Source organism: Mustela nivalis, assembly GCF_964662115.1.
Source record: "Mustela nivalis genome assembly, chromosome: 7".
Lineage (NCBI taxonomy): Eukaryota > Metazoa > Chordata > Mammalia > Carnivora > Mustelidae > Mustela > Mustela nivalis.
In genome coordinates this window covers 53,424,063-53,446,673 of record NC_139026.1, presented here as the reverse complement: position 1 = coordinate 53,446,673, position 22,611 = coordinate 53,424,063, and the positions used below count along the sequence as shown (strand labels likewise).

At 36.4% G+C, this 22,611-nt stretch overlaps 1 protein-coding gene across 1 annotated transcript in view; it reads left to right on the top strand.

The window, feature by feature from the left end:
- The window catches only part of LOC309870230 (NKG2-A/NKG2-B type II integral membrane protein-like), a gene marked incomplete at its 5' end in the record, with an annotated part of 77,758 nt that extends 56,118 nt beyond the window's left edge, over positions 1-21,640 (top strand). The window contains 4 exons of the mRNA XM_082742424.1: positions 436-489; positions 1,526-1,677; positions 20,822-20,925; positions 21,169-21,640. Coding sequence (XP_082598550.1) covers positions 436-489; positions 1,526-1,677; positions 20,822-20,925; positions 21,169-21,289 — 431 coding nt within the window. The 3' untranslated portion in view covers positions 21,290-21,640. The remainder of the gene's footprint in view (positions 1-435; positions 490-1,525; positions 1,678-20,821; positions 20,926-21,168) is intronic.
- Positions 21,641-22,611: the final 971 nt, after the last annotated feature.

Genomic DNA, 22,611 nt, shown 5'->3' with positions numbered 1-22,611 from the left:
CCTCGAAATATTGCACAGTACTATGGTATTGTCTTATCTCATTTTAATGCATGTGTGCTTTCAGTGTGGAATGGTTACTCTGAATTTGCCAAACGTAGAAATAATAGAATAATTGTAGGGAGTATTATACATATATTCAGACTTCATACCTCAAAAGCAAGTTATAGGAGGCAACTTATAGAGACATACAAATTACTTCTTGAGATTGTTTGAACAAAATGCTGTAAAAAGTGGTGAGCTTTGGTTCTTTAAGCTTTTGAGTTTTTTCCCCCAACATGTTCATTACTTCATTAACCACTTACTGGTAAAATCAATTTTATTATAGAATTTTCTAATTCTAAACAATATACCAACTTTCAAACCAAGAAACTCAAATCATTATGTTTTATTTAGTTTAATATTAAGTTTGTATGAGTATTGCTTTAATTTTTCTAGTTACTGAAGGACCGAAACAGAACAAAACATCCCTGGAAACTAGGATCCAGAAAGGTACAAAATTTTCAAAATTCTGTTATTAGTATAATTTCTATTTTATCTCTATCTTAGGTTAGGAAAAGATGGTAATTGATTCTTTTTTTTTTTAAAGATTTTATTTATTTATTTGACAGACAGAGATCACAAGTAGGCAGAGAGGCAGGCAGAGAGGGGGAGGCAGGCTCCCTGCTGAGCAAAGAGCCTGATGTGGGCTTAATCCCAGGACCCTGATATCATGACCTGAGCCAAAGACAGAGCTTAACCCACGGAGCCACTCAGGCACCCCTGATAATTGATTCTTTTGAGGAAAACAAATTAGAAAATCATGTAATAAACTCTCAGAAATAATAATTATAGGAAAGTATTACTTATTGTTACTTATTATTACTTATTATTATTACTTCTATTACTTATGAAACAGTATGATGAAATACTATTTAAAATCACCATACCCATGGAATGCCTGGGTGGCTCAGCTGGTTAAGTATCAGCCTTAACATCTGCTCAGGTCATATCTCAGGGTCCTGGGATCCAGTTCAGCATCAGGCTTCCTGCTTCATGGGGAACCTGCCTCTTCCTCCTCATGCCACTGCCCCGCTTCTGTTTGCTCTCTCTCTGACAAATAAATAAAATCTTTTAAAAAACTAAAATATATAAAATAAATAAATAAAACCTTTAAAAAATTACAAAATCATCATACCCATAGTCATTGATTATCTTAAATTTCCTCCTGCTATAGCATGATAAAAGATAAACCATTCTACAATTCCAAAACAGTTGTTTTATTCAGTACTCAAAAGACATTTAGAGATTTTGTGTGTGTGTGTGTGTGTGTGTGTGTGTGTGTGTGTATTTGCTCTATATGAGCACATATATTAGGGCAAAAGCCTCACTCTTCTGAGTGTATCACGTGTGTATTTTGTTTTATTTTTGCCGGCTTGTGAGGGATCATGGATATGTTATATACACATGTGTATACATATGTCAGTTGTCAATTTGCATTTTTTAATATTTGAACCTTTTTGGAGAATATCTTATAATTTTTGTCCAGCATATTACTGTGGTCATTGTCCAAAAGAGTGGATGACATATTCCAACAATTGCTATTACATTAGCACCGAAAGAAAATCATGGAGTGAGAGTTTGTCGGCCTGCGCTTTGGAGAACTCTACCCTGTTCTCCATAGAGGATGAAGAAGAATTGGTAAGATTTCAGATGTTTCCAAATTTTATTAAAAGCTTATCAATTAATATTATATTTTAGAGTTCATCCATCTTCGTGTATGTATTTCTAGCTTATTTAAAGTCTGTTACTATTCCATAGTTTAACTCTGTGATATTTTATTTATATTTTTAAATTTTTATTGTACACTTGACAATTACCAGTTCTTGCTTTTCATAGAAAACCCTGCTTCTGGTGATGCAACATGGAGGCTTAAGTGGGTAGGAGAAGAATAAATGAAACAAGATGGGATTGGGAGGGAGACAAACCATAAGTGACTCTTAATCTCACAAAACAAACTGAGGGTTGCTGGGGGGAGGGGGTTTGGGAGAAGGGGGTGGGATTATGGACATTGGGGAGGGTATGTGCTTTGGTGAGTGCTGTGAAGTGTGTAAACCTGGTGATTCACAGACCTGTACCCCTGGGGATAAAAATATATGTTTATAAAAAATAAAAAATTAAAAAAAAAAAGAAAACCCTGCTTCTATAAATGCTCTTTTTCCTGAAATAACTTTATTGTTTAATTTTATCACATGTCAAGGAAATTAAACATATGATTGTGCAACTTGTTCACAAAGTAGTTAGAACCATGCAATTATAAATCAGAGCATGAATTAGAAGTTTAGAGCCTCTATCAGCCCTACCCATTTTAAAAAAGATTTTTATTTATTTATTTGACAAACAGAGAGATCACAAGTAGACAGAGAGGCAGGCAGAGAGAGAGAGAAAGAAAAGCAGGCTTCCTGCTGAGCAGAGATTCCCGATGCCGGGCTCGATCCCAGGACCCTGAGATCATGACCTGAGCTGAGGGCAAAGGCTTAACCCACTGAGCCACCCAGGTGCCTCAGCCCTCCCCATTTTAATAATGTGAAATAACTTTGTTTATTTTCAGACCTTACATCAATGGGATAATGGAGTATGTATTTTTATGGGTGTCTCCTTTCACTCTCACATGATTTTGTAATCCATCTATACCATTGCATTTGTCTAGAGTTTATGAATGCTCACTGCTGTCTAATATGAATAGGACCTTCTAAAAGCTAGTCTCAGAATTTTAGTTCCTCTTTAGTATGAAAGCACTATGAATAATTATTTTATGAAAAGCCTTTTCTATTTTTTCCATATATTATATTTATAATTTATTATACATAATGACTTAGTATATAATATAATTAGGGAATAGAAATGTTTTGTCATAATAAAATAATAATGTAGAAATACAGCATTATATCCCTGTGTGTATTCCTTGCCCATTTCTCCCAAATGGTGTTTCTTTTCCCTTATTAGTTTTCATCATGCTTTTAGATATGAGCACTTGTTTGAGTTTATGAGATGAAAATAACTGTGACTTGCATTTTTACTCTTACTGAAGTTTTTTTATGATCAGAATTTTAATAAAAAAACTAATGATGTACTATACCTTGGCCAATTAAATTTAAATTTAAAAAAAAATAATGTTACCATCACCCAATTTATCATTTGGGTGTTAGTGAGTACTTTGGACTGATTTCAGAAGTTAGTCAAAGTTCGTGAATATAATTTCCTACATGACTTTCCTGGATTTACCTTTTTCTTTATTTCTTTATTTTTTAAACTGTATTTAAGGTTTATGATCCAATTGGAATTTATTTTTAGTGATGTATTTACGATGCTATGAGATAAAAGTGAAGGTTATACTTTTCTATGTCATGACCTAATTAAGAAGATCCAAGTGGATAAAAACTTTAAAACTTTATCTTAAAACTTAAAAATCTTTAAAACTTAAAACTTAAAAATTTAAATTTATAAAAGTTTTAATTATACATCCATATAAAGTTATAAATATACATCCATATATGCTCTAACATACTTTATATAAGTAGTATAGGTATTAGATATGTTTATATGGGTAATTGTATACCCATATATCAGTCTACACAGTCTACACAACCCACAACACTCTCAGTAAAATGTAAAGCCTTACTTTCTGTTATGTACTTTACTGTGTCCCATTTATACTACAATTGTCTTAAATATTTCTCTACTTATGCTGAGAATCATGGATGTTATAATTTTGCTTCAATCGATGATTTTGCTTCAAATATCAAACAATTTAGCCATCACAGGAGGTGAAGGAAAGTCCATTAGCCCTAATGGTAGTTCTATTCTTTAATTTATTGTCCCTTTCTTCCTGATGATCCAAGATTTCTTCTTTCATTGTTTAATTTCTGTTTAGATATTTCCCTTTAGCAATTCATTCAGAGTGAGTCTGGTGGTGACACATTTTCTTAGTTTTCCTTTTTCAGAGAATGCTATAATTCACCTGCATTCCTGAGCAGTATTTTTCCTGGACAGTTGAAGCATTTGATTGAGATAATGCACTAGTCTAAAACTTTTCTGTCTTTCTAGCATGCATTTCTTCCATTATTTTGCTAGGGAGAAAAAAACATTTTGAGGGCTGTTGCCTGTACCCCTTGGGTCTGTGAGTTGTCAGCCTCTCTGGCACCAGACTGGGACATCTAAAAGAAAGAGAAATTCTAGGGAGCTCATTGCCATGTCATTCCTTGGGTCTGAAGTGTGCAGGTCTATCTGCTTTCTCATCATCTTTCTGAATCTTCGTATGTTGTCCTGTATGTAAAGTCCAGGGGTTTTAGCAATATTCAGTAGAAGGAAGAGGACATCTGATCTACAGATGTTTTAATATGAATTTTCCTAAGACTAATATTGTTGGACTTCTTTCACTGTACTCATTTGCCACCCATACACATTTTTTGATGAAGTCATTTCTTGAAATATTTTGCTTATTATATTTTTAGTTTCTGTTACTGTATTTTGAGAATTCTTTTTATATCTTGACAGCAAGGCTTTTTACTAAATGTATGATATACAAATATTTCCTCCAAGTCTATGACTTGTCTTTCTTTTCTCTTCAAAAAGTAGAAATTATCCTGATGAGCCACGCTTCATCAATTTATTCTTTCATGGATCATGTTTTTGGTGTTCTGAGAAATGTCTGTCCAGTTTTAGGTCAGGCACTTTTTTCTCATCCATCTTCTTGAAATTTTATCATTTACACTTAAGGATGATCAATTTTTAATACTTTTGTACATAGTATAAAGTATATATTTATTAGTAATATTGATACTCCATTGTTTTCACAACATATGCTGAAAAAACTTACTTTCTCCACTGAATGACTGCAATGTTGTTGAAACCTGCATTCCATTTGTATGTGGGTATAGTTTTGCACTTTATAATCTATTTTATTAATATCATTATGTATTTTTATGTCAATATCACACTTTAAAAACAACCTCTTTTTTAAACAGTGGGTTTATAATAGTTCTTTTTCAGAGTTATCATATATATTCTGGATCATTGCATCATTTCATATTTATTTCTATCTTTGTAAAGATATTTTAAAATTAAGAATGAACATTAGTTTTATCTGTAGCCTTCTGCACCACAGATGTCACATTATTTGACCTTGTTTACTCTGCTAATATGACAGACTAAGCTGATGGAATTGTAAATGTAAATCCAGGATGGTATTGCTTTAATAAATCTACTTATGTCATAATCCATTATTTTTATATATTGTCTGAATATATTTATTATTGCCACTGACAGATAATTTCATTTTTTAAATATTCCCATCAAAAATAATGAATACTGTTATGCTGAAAATAAAAAATAAATTAAAAAAAACCATAGGAGTCCAAAAAAAATGCACATATCACATATTCTACTAGCTTCTTTTTCTACCCTACAAGGGGTCTTTGGTTTTTAATTGCCTTACATTTTCTTCATTCATAAACATCTCAATATTCTGTCACTGAGTGTGGAAAGCTTTCAGAATGACAGATAAAAATGTATTAGAAGTTATAAGACACTCGATATTTTTATTTCTTTTTGTTTCAGTCTTCACAAGTTGTATTTCTAGGATTTTTTCAATTTTATGAAAATCCCGTTTTAAATAGTTGTGCACGTTTTCATAATATTCTCTTGTGGTAATTTTATTGTGATATAATGTACTTACAGATGGATGCCCATGGGACACTTGCCACCTGATGGCTGCATTTTCAAGTGTCACCATCACCAGCAATGTGTAAATTAATTTTAGCAGCACTGCAAATTGTCCCTTTCAAGTTCTTACCTGTATTTAAAAAAAGACACTTATATAAATGGAACCATATAGTATGCAGAGTTTATTTTTGATATTTTCAGGAGAAGCTAAACTTGTGCAATTCATCCATAGAGTTGCATGAAGTTTCCAAATTGTCCAAACTCATTTCTGATCTATTGCCTGATTCTACTACAAAGTATTTATCCATCCTATTGCTGATGCCCTTGGATATTTGGGTATTGATCCATTCGAGGCTTCCCTGAGTTATTCTACTATACATACCTCACAATCATCTTTCAGCTAAATGTATGTTATTATTTCTTCCTCTGTAGTTCTAATTGGTTCTTTTCTTTATATTTTCTTGAAAGGGAACTCTTCAGACCAGGCATTTTATAACATTTTTTCCTTTTGAGTGTAAATGACAAAGCTACAAATTGTCTCTAAACACTACATTCAATCCTACATAAGGTTTTAATGTATTCTTAGGTTAGTATCATCCAGTAAAGGGTATTTTCAAAGATTTCACCCTTGAACTGGAGATTTTTCAGAAATGTATCTTTTTCCACATTTGAAAATAGCCCATATTTCCTTCTGTTGTTGCTTCTAATGTTCCTTTGTCTTCAGACACTATACTTTGAAAATTTCCATCCCTGTTTATGACCTAGACCCCTTTTTATATATGTCAGTTATGTAAAACCGGTTCTTACAGAACAGACTTCCATAGGGTTCCTGATTTTCTGACTAGCTGTTCTCTCACTACTGACAGAAGAGCTTTTAAATCTTCAACTATGCTCATTGAATTATTTATCCTTCCAAATCTGTCACTTTCTATTTCATGTGTTTGAGGCTTGGATTCTGTTGTCAGGTGAATAATCTATGTTTATCATTGCTTTATCTTCCTCTTTTTTTTTTAATTTTTTATTTTTTATAAACATATATTTTTATCCCCAGGGGTACAGGTCTGTGAATCACCAGGTTTACACACTTCACAGCACTCACCAAAGCACATACCCTCCCCAATGTCCGTAATCTCACCCCCTTCTCCCAAACCCCCTCCCCCCAGCAACCCTCAGTTTGTTTTGTGAGATTAAGAGTCACTTATGGTTTGTCTCCCTCCCAATCCCATCTTGATGAAGGATATCTTCCTCTTATATTGAGAGCCTTAACATGTTGAAATCTTTCTTTTAATTTCTAATAATATTTCTTATTTTAACAGCTACTTAGGTATTAAGATAGCCCTCTTTGCTCACATACACAGTTACTGTTTGTCAGGGGTATATTTTTCTAATCTTTTCTTACACCTATTAGTGCCTTTGATTATAAAGTGTGTCTGTTACAGAAAGCATATAGATGGATCTTCCTTTTTTGTTTGGGATGACAACTTCTATATTTTTATTAGAATATTTATTTAATTTACATTAATGTGAATATTGGGTTAGTTGGACTTAAGTCTGACATTTGTTATTTATTATGTATTAATCTCTTGGTTTCTTCCACATTATGTGATATCTTTTGAATTAAATATATATTATTTTAGTGTTCCATTTTAATTCTTCTATTAATGTCTTAGCTATATTCTTAAGCTATTTCTTTGGTAGTTGGTGTAGGTATCACAAATATAGCTTATGTCTGGTTTTATTGAGATATAGCTTACATAATGCATTCTATGTATTTTAGACATACATTGTGTTCATTTGATACACTGTGTATTGCAGTATGATCACAATGATTATGTTAGATTACACCTTGACCGAGTGCTGGCCAGTCATAGCCATGTGTCAGGACTGAGGGAGCTGGGATGGAGCTGGGATGGTAGTTTAGGTTGTGAAATGAGAACTGAGTGTCTTGGGATGCGGCAGTATGGTATCAGTAATAAGGACTCAGAGCCCTGCTATGGGCACCTAAAAGATGGGGTCAAGACAGTCGGAGCTTGCACTAGCAATGATGGGTCACTTAAACTGCCTTAAACTAGGTGAAGGAAAATGTCCAAGTAGCAGCAACCTGGTATTAGCAATGGCAGTTCAGAGTCCAAGCCTGGGATAGGGGTGTGGTTCAGAGCAGCAGGAGCACCTTTACAGTGAAGACCCAGACGCTTGACATGGACCCAGTGGATGGGACTCAGCGCAGCAGCAGCATCTGCCCAAACCCAAGAGTAACAACTAGGGTCCCTGAAGGCAGGTCTCGCAGTAGCAACAGCTCCAGCCTCTGGGGTAGATGCAGTGTAGGGCCCTCTGGGGTGTTCCATCAATCAGGATCAGCATTGGTGGGCACTTTTGATGCAAAAGCCACAGACGTCCCTAAAGGTGAAACTTCCTGGAGTCTCCCGCTCTCTTTCTCTCCATGTGGTGACTTCCTCTGAGGGGATTCCTGCAGGGCTCAATCACTCTCAGCTAAAGGGTTCGGTGATACAGTCAAAATTCTTGCTTTACTCTCTATGGCGTCATCCTGGACTTTTGAACTCTATCAGGTTTCTTGCTGGTTTTTGGTTTAGAGATTTTCCTGAGTTGTATTTAGTTTGAAGCTGTTTAGTAATTATTCTTATTGTTTGTTGTGAGACAGATAAACATTGGGACATTCTAGTTCTCCATCTTACTGATGGGACTCTTTACACACATGTTATTAACTGGTCGCCATCTACTTCAAATGAATTCTGACTAAATTCTGATAAGATATATTAAATGAACAGTAACATAACCCATTTCCTGACCCTAATTATTACAGGTATACCTCAACTTATCAAAAATTTGTGTAATGTCACTTTGCTTTTATGAAAGACCTATGTTAGTGGCAGTTTTTCCCGAGCAACAGAAATCTGAAGGGGATTTTTGTTTTTAGGGAAAAAGGCAAAAAATGAAAATTGTGTTCAGTGCTGGGTTTGCTGTTACAGAGGCAGCACACACCCCAAGTAGTGAGAGGGACCCCATCAGGTTCCTTCCTAAGAAACGATACTCAGCATCTCAGTATCAAGCATAACTTTGAATGGTGTTTTTCAGCATCTATGCTTCATTTCAATTTATTTTATGCATGCATTAGCAAAATGTGTCTTAAAGTATAAGAAAAACCTGAGAAGTTATTTTTTGGATCAGGGAATGCTGAACAAATTTTCCATGTATAATAATGGCAATTGCTTCTTCTATTTACACCATTTCAACATAGACAATATTTACAACATTTGGAAATGTTTCATTGAACACTCTACTTTCAGAAAGATTGGAAAACATGTACTTCCAACCATGTTGTACTGAAGCCAGCTAGTACTGGTTTCTGAACACCCATCTTGCATGTGTTTTCCTACACTCTGTTCATGATTTTTTGTTAATGATTTGAAATGAAGCATTTAAGGTGACTTTACACAAAAAAAAATTAACAAATGCTAAAAATAAAAAGGTATATGATATACATCCAACTATATATTGTTATAATGATGGCTTTAAATAATCTTATCCTTTAAGGCAATTAAGAGTTGAAATACATAAACATATTTTAAAATTTACCAACATACTATTTCTGCTGATCTATTCCTTCTCATGTATATGCATTACCATCTGCCATCATTTGCATTTAACTTGAAGAATATTTTTGGATAGCAGGTCTACTAAGTAGAAATTTTCTTAAGTTTTGTGTCCTGGGGTCTTTATGCACCCTCTATTCCTTTTTAGAGATTTGTTTATTTATTTGAGAGAGAAGGAGAGGGAGCGAGTGTTAATGTGGGAGGGCAGAGCGAGAGGGAGAAAAATCCTCAAGCAGAGTTCCCACTGAGCAAGGAGCTTATCATGGAACTCAATACCAGGACCCTGATATCATAATTCGAGCCAAAAATCATGAGACCCACACTCAAGGTGCCTCTGTGCACCCTCTTTTTTGAAAGATGGTTTTGCTGAATTTACAATACATATCTGAAAGTCTTTTTCTTTTTGTGTGTTTATTTGGGGGTTTTGTGTGGGAGAGAAGTTGTTTTGTTTCTTCTTCTTTTCCTATTTCAGCTCTTGATTTGACCTGCCTTGTCTCTTATTCCTCGTTGTTAAGGGTGAGAATTCACCTGTTAATCATAGTGTTATTTTCCTAAATATAAGAATTAGTTTTCTCCGCCTGTTGTCAAGATCACCCTTTTTGCATATTTGCCTTTTATTTTATTTTTTAAGTTGTAGCAAAAAAAAAAAAAAACCCACATAATGTAAAATTTACCACGTTATTCATGTTAAGAAATATGCTGTTTTCTTAGTGCAGTTTTAGGTTCACAGGAAATCAGAGACAAAGCACAGAGATTTCTTGTATTCTCCTACTGTCTTTGAGTCTGTACACCCACAGTGGGTAGACTTCCTCATTTTCAGTATCCCTCAGTGGAGTGGTTCTTTTAATACAGTTAATAAAAATATATTGACACCTCATTGTCATGCAAAGGCCATAGTGTACTTTGAGGTATCTTCTTGATATTGTGCAGTTTATGAGTTTGAAGAAATATGTACTGACAAGTACCAACCATTGTGAAGTTATACAGAATAGTTTTGTTGCTTTAAATCCTCTGTGCTCCACCTATCCATCCTCCCTTCCCCACAAAACACCATTAACCGATTTTCAATGTCTCCAGAGTTTTGTTTTTTTCCATGCTGTCATATGGTGGGAACCATACACTCTCTCACATCTTACATTACATTTAAATATACCACACATTTTCACCAACTTTAAGCACACAGTTTAGGAGTGATAAGTATATTCACATTGTTGCCCAAGAGATCCCTAGAACTTTCGCCTTCTCAAACTGGAACTCTCTACTCATTAAACAATAATTTCCCTTCTGTACTTTACCCTCAACCACCATTCTTCTTTCTGTTTCTCTCAGCTTGACTACTTTAGATACTTCATATAAGTGGAATCATGTATTGTGTGTGTGTGTGTGTGTGTGTGTGTGTGTGTGTGTGTGTGAGAGAGAGAGAGAGAGAGGAAGAGAGAGAGAGAGGGAGACTGGCTTATTTCACTGAGCATAACAGCCTGCAGTTTCACCCATGTGATAGGATTTCCTTCCTTTTTAAGGTTGAATATTATTATGTTATGTGTGTCCTATGTTTTCTTGATTTCTGCCTCCCTCAGTGGGCACGTGGCCTGCTTCTACCACTTGGCTTTTATGAATAATGCAGCAGTGAGCATGGGTGCCCAGAGAGCTCTTTTGAGATCTTGCTTCCAATTCTTTTAGATATTTTCCTACATGTGGGATTGCTGATTCATATGGTAATCCTATTTTAATTTCTTCAAGAAGTTCCATACTCTTCTTCATAATGGCTGACCAGTTTGTACTTCCAACAGTGTACAAGGGTCCTCTTTTTCCACCTTCTCACTGACACTTTTTCTTTGATAGATTCCATCCTACGGAGTATGAAGAAATATCTCATTGTGGTTTTTATTTGCATTTATCTGATCATTAGGGATACTGAGCATCTTTTCATAAGCCTTTTCACTTTTTATTTTCATGGACAAAATGCTTATTTAATTCTTTTACCCATTTTTTAATTGGGTTATTTGGTTTTGTTTTTGTTACTAACCTGTAGGATTCCTTATATATTTTGGATGTGAACCCCTGTCTGATGTATGATTTGCAAACATTTTTCCCCATTATGTCTTTTCATTGCTTTGGTCATGCCCTTTGATGCACAAAAATGTTTTGATGTTCTACATTTGCCTACAGTGAGCTTTTCCTTTGCAGTCTATGATTTTGGTGATATACCCAAGAAATCATTGCCTAATATGATGTTTACTTTTCTCCATGATCTCTTTAAGAAATGTCATAGTTTTACATCTTAGGATTAAGTCTTCAGTCCATTTTGAGTCAATTTTTGTGCATAGTGTAAATGGTAACCTCCACCTTCATTCTTTTGCATGTGGATAGTAAATTTCCCAGCATCATTTATGAAAGATTCCATCCTTTCCCTATTGAATGGACTTGGTTGGCACCCTTATCAAAAGGAATATACATGAACTATGTGTCTGGGTGTATTTTGAAGTTTGGTTCCATAGAGGATGTAGGACCTGCGGCTTTGTGTTTCTTTGGCCGAGGTTACCCCCTCCTGTCTGAAATAGTGTGCAGGGACAAGACAACTGGAATGATTGCCAATACATATTGGCCTATTCTGATATCCAAAAGTAAGATTAATATTTGTTCCCTCCTCTAAGGGCAATAGAGGCAATCTAGGATCCAAAATTCCAGGTACCCATTTTGAAGCATTCAAATAAATTGGTATTGTATCTTCTCCCCACTCTACTGGATGGAGCAGAAGAGGATTGGATATATAAGCCCAATAAGTAAAGTGCATAACATCCAGGATGACTTATGGCTACCGTGATGAGAGCCATAATAGTTACCACCATGTTGTTAGGGGTGAGAGGATGTTGCTCACTCTCCAGAACTTCCTCTGCTTTCTTGGTCAGTTTCTTTATCTGGCCCCAAGTTGGAATCTTTGCTCTGTCTGTCCCAGGTAACGTGACCTGAGTGTTCTTTAAGGTGAGACTCTCGAAGTTGATGATAGGTGAGACCGGTTTGAATTTGAACTTCTTGTTCATGACGAACCTTTATAAAACGAGAGGGCACCCACATGGGCTCGACAGCCTCATTGGGTAATACACATGCATATCCCTTTCCCCAGGTAACTAAGTTACTAGGGAGCCATTGATTAGAAGTAATATTTTTCCACCAGATTGGAGGATAAATTTTATCTTGTTTTAGTTTACTAAAATGTCTTTCTTTTTTTTAAATTTTTTATTTTTTATAAACATATATTTTTATGTCTTTCTATTGCTGCAGTGTTTTTATCATCACGATTCAAAAAATTAAGAGTAAATAAAAGTTGCGCTAATACCGCTTGAGGAGAACCATGTATTTTCTTATGTTTATGAAGCTGTAATTTTTTTTTTAATTTATTTTTTATTTTCAGCATAACAGCATGGAGGACATGGGGAGTTAGAGTGAAGCTGTAATTTTAATATTTGATTAGCCCGTTTGACAGTTCCTTGACCTTGAGGATTATATGGGATGCCAGTGGAATGTTTAATATTTCATAGTTTAAAGAAGGACTGTAACTTATAGGAAACATAAGCAGGTGCATTATCAGTTTTTATGGCTTTAAGCATTCCCATGACTGCAAAAGCAGAGTGGAGATGTCTGATAACATGTGCAGCAGTTTCTCCTGTTTGAGCTGTAGCCCATATGAAGCGGAGTATGTGTCTATAGTGACACGAACAAAAGATTGTTTCCCAAATGAAGGGATGTGAGTAACATCCATCTGACATATCTCATTGGCTGTTATGCCTCGTGGGTTGATACCTGCTGGCTGTGTAGGCAGATTGATGGCAGCACAAGAAGGGCAGGAGGGGACAATAGAATTTCTTGCTCCTTAATAATAGGGAATTTATGCCGAAGTCCTTTTTGATTAACATGCATAAGACAGTGAAAATTGGAGGCTTCCTGAAAAGCTGAGCAAATGAGAGAATCAGCTATTTCATTACCTCTAGCTAATGGCCCTGGAAGGCCAGTGTGACTTCAGATATGAGTAGCATAAAAAGGAGCAGAGCACTGGTGAATAAGGGATTGCAAATGATAAAATAATGAATGGAGGGAGACATCAGAAGTAGAAATAGTAGCAGTTTCAATAGCTGCAAAACATACACTGTATATAACAGATCAGATGGCGGATTAAATGCAGAAGAAATATCTTGAAACAATGCAATAACCACCATTAATTCTGATTTTTGCGCTGAAAGACCAGTAGTAGATATGACTTTCGAAGTAGGACCATAATAACAAGCTTTACCTTTAACAGAGCCATCAGAAGAGTAAGTAGGGGCATCTGTTATTGGATTTTAGAAGTAATTCTAAAAAGGAAACAATAGGTAAAGAGGGATAATGAGAAGAAATGTCTCCAGTAAAGCCACTAAGAACAATTTGCCAGTTTAAATTATTTTGGAATGCAATTTCAATTTGTGCCTTATATAAAGGCAGAACAATAACCTGTGGATCATAACCCTGTATTTGCCGAGTTCTTTTCCTTCCTAATTGAATAATACTGCCAATATGGTCTATATAGATAATGAGTGTTTTAACAGTATTATTTGGGAGAAAGATCCATTCTACAATTAATTTTTCCTGGATAATTAATCCAGTGGGTGTATGTGGGGTATGAAAAATGAGAAGATTTATCAGTATTCCAGGTTGAACTCTGTCCGTTTGCATTGAATGAATCTGGCTTTCAACAAACCATAATTCTTTTAAAGCCTCTTTTGATAGGGTCCTGGGGCTGTTTAAATTAGGATCCCCCTTTAAAGAGGCAAAAAGATGCTGTAAAGCATATGTGGAAATTCCAATTTTAGGTCTTATCCAATTAATGTTTCCCAATAACTTTTGCAAATCATTCAAGGTTGTAATTTTATCTCTACGGATTTGAACTTTTTGGGGTTTAAATGACGTCCTGTCCATAATGAACCCCAAATACGAGAAAGGTGTGGTAACTTGTATTTTTTCTGGAGCTATAATTAGTTTGTATTTCTCAAATTGCATTTGAAGCATTCTAAATGCATCCTGCAATTGCATGTTATCAGAGGCTGCACATAATATATCATCCATACAATGGATAAGATAAACTTGTGGAAATTGATCTCTAACTGTCTGTATAAGTTTTGTCATACTCCTGACAGATAGTGGGGCTATTCAGCATTCCTTGTGGAAGAACTTTCCACTGATATCGTTTGGCTGGTTCTTTTAAATTTACACTGGGAATAGTCTTCCTTAGCAAGTGGTATAGTATAAAAGCAACCCTGTAAATCTATGATTACTATTGATCATTCATGTGGGACTAGATTAGTCGAAGGCAATCCAGGTTGGAGAGACCCCATGGGTTAGATAGTAGAATTAACTGCACATAGGTCTGTTAAAAGTCTTCATTTCCCTGATTTTTTTCCTAATAACAAAAACTGACGAATTCCAAGGACTATGAGATCCTTCAATATGTCCTTTTTCTATCTGTTCCTCCACGAAGGCTTGCAAAATAAATAATTTCTCTTGTGGTAAGGGCCACTGCTCCACCCAAACCGGTTTGTCATCCTTCCAATTTAACTTAATGGGTTCAGGAGCAGTGGCCCTCAGTAAAAAATCTGGGAATCCTGCTTAGGGGAAGGTAAAACCAGAGAGGCTTCCCATTGACTTAGTAAGTCTCGCCCCCAAATGTTAATGGGTAAGTCTACAATATATGGCTGTAGATAACCCTTTTGACCCTCGGGGCCTTCACAGAAAAGAATACTGGCGCTTTGATGCACATTGCCAGTCTGTCCTAATCCTGTAATAGTAACAGAAGAGGAATTACAAGGCCATTTCTTAGGCCAGTGTAATGAGCTTATGATAGACACATCAGCCCCAGTATCAATTAGACCTGAAAATTTCTTTCCTTGTATTTTAAGATGACAAATCGGTCTTCTTGATACATTTTCTCAGTCAAATATGCTCCTCCCTTTCCAGTACACCCAAACCCATCGGAGTTTCTTTATTTATTTTTAGATTGACCCCGGAGATAGGGTAAAAGCAACAACTGAGCAATGCAGTCTCCTTTTTGAAAACGGTATGGCGCCACAGTAGTTAACATCACTGAAATTTCACCAGTATAATCTGAATCAATAACACCAGTATGAACTAGCACTCACTTTAAAGTAAGGCTTTATCTTCCCAAAAGTAACCCAGTGGTCCCCTTTGATAGAGGGCCATAAATGTTAATTAGAATTTTAACGGGAAGCTTGGTAGGCATTAAAAGATCATCTCTGGGGATGGGGAGATCTAATCCAGCACTACCAGGTGGGGCATGTAATAAATTTAAAATGATACATTTGTCTGAAAGCTGGGTGTTATGGGAGAATTGGCCCCCTTGTTTTTCGGGGCTGAGGGCTTGCACTGAAATAAGTTTCCCTGAAAGGGGTATCCATCCTTGCCAACTCTAGAACGACACTGACTCGCCCAATGGTTTCCCTTTTTACATTACATACAGAGACCAGGTGTTTTATTTTACATTTTGCAGAGGGAATTTTCCTCTTTGCCTACATTGAGCTTTAGTATGCCCTGCTTGCCCACAGTTGAAACACTGTCCTTTAAATTTTCCTGTGGTCAGAGCAGCCATTTCTTGAGCTAACAAATCAGCTTTATAGGTTTCTGTTCCTACTCCTTGGCATAGCTTATTATAATCTGTCAATGTTCCCTTGCCTTTAAAGGGTGCTAGCAACTTCTTACAATCAGAATTAGCATTCTCATAAGCCAACAGTTGCATAATGGTATCCTCAGCCTCAAGATTATTTATCTGTCTTCTGACAGCCTCTGTAATCTTGCAATAAAATCAGTATAGGGCTCTCTTGGACCCTGTACCACTTTTTGAAAAGAAGAGCATTTATCTTCCTGAGATTCTATTCTTTCCCATGCTCTCAAACAGCAATGCCAGAGCTGCTCAACAGCTTGATCATTCATTAATAACTGGTCTCTTGAACCTGGGCCCATGGTCCAAGACCCATGATCTGTTCTATGGAAATAGGAATGTTATAAGCTCTATTATGGGCAGCTGCTATTTCTGCTTGATCTTGCCACTATGTTTTGAACTGCAAGAACTCACTTGGAGATAGAACTGTTCTTGCTAGCAATGACCAATCCGTCGAATAAGTCGATTGCCTTCTGCGATGCCTTGAATGATTCCCGTTGTAAATGAAAAATTAGCCCCATAGTTTTGTACTGCCTGTTTTAGTTTCTTCAATAATTTGAAGGGAAATTGCTCATGCTTGGCCTCATAGATACCATTAGGGTTGTTAGGACATATACCATTAGGGTTGTTAGGATCATGTCCTGGAACAACATGTTCTGTAATAATAACTGGGAAATTAAAATGTAAGACATCTAGGTCTCCTGCTCACTGTGCTTCAAGGAGGCCTTTCTGAACAGCCGATAGCATGTACTTTTCATCTTTTTCATTAAATGGTGCCTTCTTATAGAACAGCAGAGCCGATGGCGACAGTGCCATGGGCACCTTTTGTTCTGTTATTGGAGGAGGAGGAGGAGTTTCCTCCTTTCTATATTCCTTTCTGGTGGCCTTAATAGTTTCTTTCTCCTCCTGGATGGCATGTTCACGTTCCTCTTTTTCACTTTCTCCTGAACATTCATTATCGCTCTCTGAATCAGGGGTTTGTAAAGGCTCCAAAACGGAGCTAATGAGGGTCCAAGTAGGCCATATAGTAACTGGAATTTGCTTTCCTTTAGTATACAAAGGTTTTAATTTTGACCTACTTTTTCCCATGTTTGTAAATCTAAAGTCCCTAATACAGGGAACCAGGAGCAATGTTCTTTAATTACCTTTAAAAGCTCCATAAGTTGGCCCTCGCTGACTTTTGCTCCTCCCACTTTCTGGAGCCTTCTCAATAAATAAACATAAAGGCGATAACCATTTCTGCTCTCTAGATTACCCATACCCTGCGATAATGGCCCACAACCCACCAGCGGGAAAAAGGCACGGCCATGCAAAACTCACGTTGGGGCTTCTTCTCCTGTTTTATTTCTGATCAGATCGGGTCTGGTCTGGTCCCTGTTCAGGCGCCACTTGCCGCTTCCAGACGGCGACGAGAGAAAAATTAGGCACAAACAAGTCAGCTGCAAGAGACTGGCAGCAGTCCTTTTCGACTGTTGTCCCCTGCTCCCAGTCTCTTGCAGCTGACTTGTTTGTGCCTAATTCTTCTCCCATCACCGGCTGGAAGTGGCAGAGGGCAGATATGGATTCTGTGGTAGATGATGTGGTCTAAGGCTGCTAGAGGTGGAGGATATTATCACCCATTCACTGATGTTCAGACTGACTTAAGTCACCTCATAATCCACCCTGTTCCCTCAAGAGCATTACTTTGTGTTTGAAAATGATTTTTGGTGGTATCATTATGACATCTTGAGATGTGGATTTGTATGTAATCATCCTATTAGTTTTCTAGCCTGTGGTTTCCATAAATATTTTTAAAGTGGTATTTAATAAGTTTTTTGTTCATTTTGACTTAATATTGTTGTTCTGCTTTTTTTCTGTCTCTGTGGTTCTCAGTTTGTACTCAGATCTATGCTGGATTTCCTGAAGCTCTTTTGAAGATCTATGAACTCTATTAATTTTTTTCTCTCATTCTATAGGATGAATTCTATAAATTCTGTTATACCTTTCTCAATTTCACCAACTTTTTCTTCTGCATATCACATATTCTGTAAAGCTAATAAGTGAACTTTTCATTTCAAATATGTATTCATAAACTCAGAATTTTCTGGGGTTTATTCATATATTTTTATTATTCTGTTGATACTTTTTACTCTTATATTGCTGCCATCATATATTCACTTAATTATTTGAACACTGTTTCTTTATAATTTACATATATTTGTAAATATCACTTTAAAATAATTTTTTCAAGATTTTTTTTATTTGACAGAGAGAAAGAGAGAGAACACAAGCAGGGGGAGTGGCAGGCAGAAGGAGAAGGAGAAGCAGGCTCCCTGTAGAGCAGGGGAAGCCTGATATGGAACTCAATCACAGGACTCTGGGATACTGACCTGAGCTGAAGGCAATGGTTAACCAACTGAGCCACCCAGGCACCCCTAAAATACTTTTTTTCTAATAAATGTAACATCTTATCCCAGTAGAAATTTCTGTTGGCATATGCTTTCTCTTAGCATGGAAGATATTTTCATGGACTTTGTATGTATTAATTCTTTTTAAAGATATATTTATCTTATTTTAGAGACAGAGCAAGAGAGATAAAGAGAGTGCAAATAGGGGGAGGAGCAGAGGGAGAGGGACAGAGAAAAACCCCAGCACACTCCATGCTAAGCGTGGAACTTGATGTGGGGATTGATCCCAGGACCCTGAGATCACGACCTGAGCCAAAATCAAGAGTTAGTTGCTTAATCGCTAGTGATGATGAACATTATCACTAGCCATCAGGGAGATTCAAATTGAGATATCACCTTACACCAGTTAGAATGGCCGAAATTAGCAAGACAGGAAACCCCATGTGTTGGAGAGGATGTGGAGAAAGGAGAACCCTCTTCCACTGTTGGTGGCAATGCAAGTTGGTGCAGCCTCTTTGGAGAACAGTGCGGAGACTCCTCAAGAAATTAAAAATAGAGCTTCCCTATGACCCTGCCATTGCACTCCTGGGTATTTACCCCAAAGATACAGATGGAGTGAAAAGAAGGGCCATCTGTACCCCAATGTTTATAGCAGCAATGGCCACGGTCGCCAAACTGTGGAAAGAACCAAAATGCTCTTCAATGGACGAATAGATAAGGAAGATGTGGTCCATATACACTATGGAGTATTATGACTCCATCAGAAAGGATGAATACCCAACTTTTGTAGCAACATGGATGAGACTGGAAGGGTCTCACTGCTGACTGAAATAAGTCAAGCAGAGAGAGTCAGTTATCCTATGGTTTCACTTATTTGTGGAGCATAACAAATAGCATGGAAGACAAGGGGAGATGGAGAGGAGAAGGGAGTTGAGGAAAATTGGAAGGGGAGGTGAACCATGAGAGACTATGGACTCTGAAAAACAATCTGAGGGGTTTGAAGGGGCAGAGGGTGGGAGGTTGGGGGAACCAGGTGGTGGGTATTAGAGAGGGCACGGAGGATTGCATGGAGCACTGGGTGTGGTGCAAAAACAATGAATACGGTTACGCTGAAAAGAAATAAAAAAAAAAGAAATGTTAACTTAAAAAAAAAAAAAGAGTTGCTTAACTGAATAAGCCACCCAGCTGCCCCATTTTTTAATTTTTTGAAAGACATTTTTGATAATGTAGCTTAGTGAACATTCAATTTCATTTTTCTTAGATTTATTATTTTCTTGTAAGTTGCATAAACTTACAAGTTTGCATAAACCAACTTGCATAAACCAACTTATCTAAAGTTGGTCTCCTGATATTTTTGTTTAGTATTTCCATAATCCTCTTGTTTATTTTTATTTTTTAACCTATCTTCCTGGGTATGATCCTTGTGATTTTTTAGCTTAGATGTCAACCACTATTTTTTTTTTTTAAAGACTGTGTTCAAATGCCACAAGTCACTAGGACTTCCACCCTCTCTCAGGTGATGTGTGTGTGTGTGTGTGTGTGTGTGTGTGTGTGAATGTGAATGTGTGTGTGCACACACACGCACACATGTGTGGAGAGTCCTCATAACTTTATAGCAGTTCTTAAATCTTCTTCACATTTACTTTCTACTAGGATCTTTTTAATTTTTGGTCTCCTCTCCCCAAGCACATATTTTCCATCAGTCAGGAGTGTGTAGAGAGCTCATGTTATCTCTTCAGTCACACTTCATCATACCTTCCTATTATATTTACGGGGGGGGGGGAGCACAGTGATTGACACAAAATTATATTTATGGGGGGGGGTCACAGTTCTTGACACAAAACCACAACCTCAGACTAGTAAAAGTATACATTTTTCTCATTCATTACCAAGCAGAAAAGAATGTAAAAGTATACATTTTTCTCATTCATTACCAAGCAGAATAATCACATTGAGCTGAAAAGTCAATGGGCTCTCTCACTCTCTTCCCCACTGCTCATCAAGTCTCCTGTGGCACCAACACCACTGCTTTCTGCAGCTTCTCCAAACTGTAAAAACTACCACTTGTCTTGATCATTGAGCTGAGGTGGGCAGGTGGGGAGCCACAAAGCAATCCCAGACAATAACAATCCTAAGCAACAAATAAAATGCTTCTTACTTGAATATCTAGGGGTTTTTTTCCACTGTAAATATTTCATGAATTATTGAGCTTTTATCAATTTTCAGAACCCTGAAATTGTTATCTTTGTAATTTTGTTATTTTCTCTTACTCCTACATATAAGGTAGTTTTGTAACATGTCTACTGTGTAACATTAAAATTTGAAAGATTCTATAAGGCAAGAATTAACTTTGTTACTACAGAATTCAAATGAATATAAGAGCTTCTATTTGACGTCTAATAAAATTTGTTTTCTCACAGCATTTGTTAGGCCTCTTCATTTCTTCTTCATGGCTTGGAGTCTCCCAGAAAAGCAATAATAATCCATCTGTGTGGCCAAAACACTCAACCTTCTCTTCCAAAGCGTAAGTTTCTTAAGAACTTTTGTATTTTGTACCTTAAAAGAATTAATCTTACAATGAAAAACAGCAATATGTGAACAATTATATAAACACAATTGTTGAAGTGTTTTCATAGTAAATTATATGGGAAATATTCTGATTGAGGTATACAACTATTAATTGAAATAAATTGTTAATTCATCAAAATATTATGGTATATAAGGTATATATTGGTAAGATTAATGAGGTATAATTCTCATATTTCAGGTTGGCAGTATCATCAGAGAGTGACCGGGCTTGTCCATATTTCAATTTTGGACTGGAGAAAGTTTTTTTTACATCTTGTTTAGAAATTAAAACATACATTTGTAAGTACCAGGCATTTTAGTTACCTAATTTTGGTATAACGCTATGCTACCATATATAAAGAACATGTTTCTCATTTCTCCAAAAGCCATGCAATTATTGTCTCAGAATATTTTTCAGATATATTTTTAGAGAAGTTTTATGTTCACAACAAAATTAAGAGGGAGTTACAGAGTTTTCTTCTATTGCCCCTGTCCACACACCTGCCTCTCCCCCATTATCAACATCCCTCACTAGAATGGTTCTTTTGTGACCAAAAATGAATATCCATCGATGTGTTATAATCATACAAAATTTACTTTGTACATGAGGTTTCACCCTTGGTGTTGTTGGACTGTTTTTCAAGATTTATTTATATTAAAGCAAAAAAATATATATACTCAGGTACATATTACACATTTCTTAAGATTTTGCAATTCACTAAAATAAATTATATATATATATACAAATATATATATATATATTACAAATCATAATATTATTGTAAAGCTCCCAATAAAGTGAATTTTACTCCTATTTCCAAATAAATTGGTTTGTCCTCACCCTTATAGGGACTGCAAATGAGAGCTAAACAACAAGAGTGGCAATGTAATCAGTCAGAATTGAATCAGGGAAAGATGGATGCAAACAACTATTACCTATTTGTAAGGGAAAGCCTATTAAGAAGAAAGGCTACTAAGATAAAGGAAATCATAAAGAATTTCTTAATGTTGAAGGAGAGTACCCCAAGGAGAGATCACTGTGATACCAGGTCTACTCTGAAGATGGAATTTAGATATCATTGAAGACAAGATGGATACACACATTTATGGCAGAGATGCTCACTGTGTTGACCTGGGACAGAGCAGCTCCACAGTCCACAGGCTGAAATTGGTGAGGCTGGATCTCAGGCTGTGACTGGCAGTCAGGAAGAACCTTTGTTAGGAGGGATGGAGCACAGGGCAGGAAGCTTTGACTGGGACTGGCCACAAGTACTTGCTGGAGGGTGAATACACAGGACCTCCCCGTGAATGCAGCTGACAACCAAGCCATAGTGGCCAAACACCCTGGAAATACCATGAAGCCAGGAAGAAGAGCCGTTTCTCTTACAAGGTCTCTCAATTGTCTTTTACCAGCAAAACTCAACCTCATATGAGCTAACAAGGGAGAGAAGTTTATAGGATCCTGCTCCATTATCTGAGAATAGGGCACAGAGGGATGGGTAGATTTGAAGCCAAGAGTACTAAATTGTTAAAAGGCACTCAGGGTTATCAGGCAACAACCACAGGGTTATTATATAAGAGCCATTCATATCTGTCCCACATCCTTACAGAATGGAATGAACGGGTATTTTATGAATCTTTT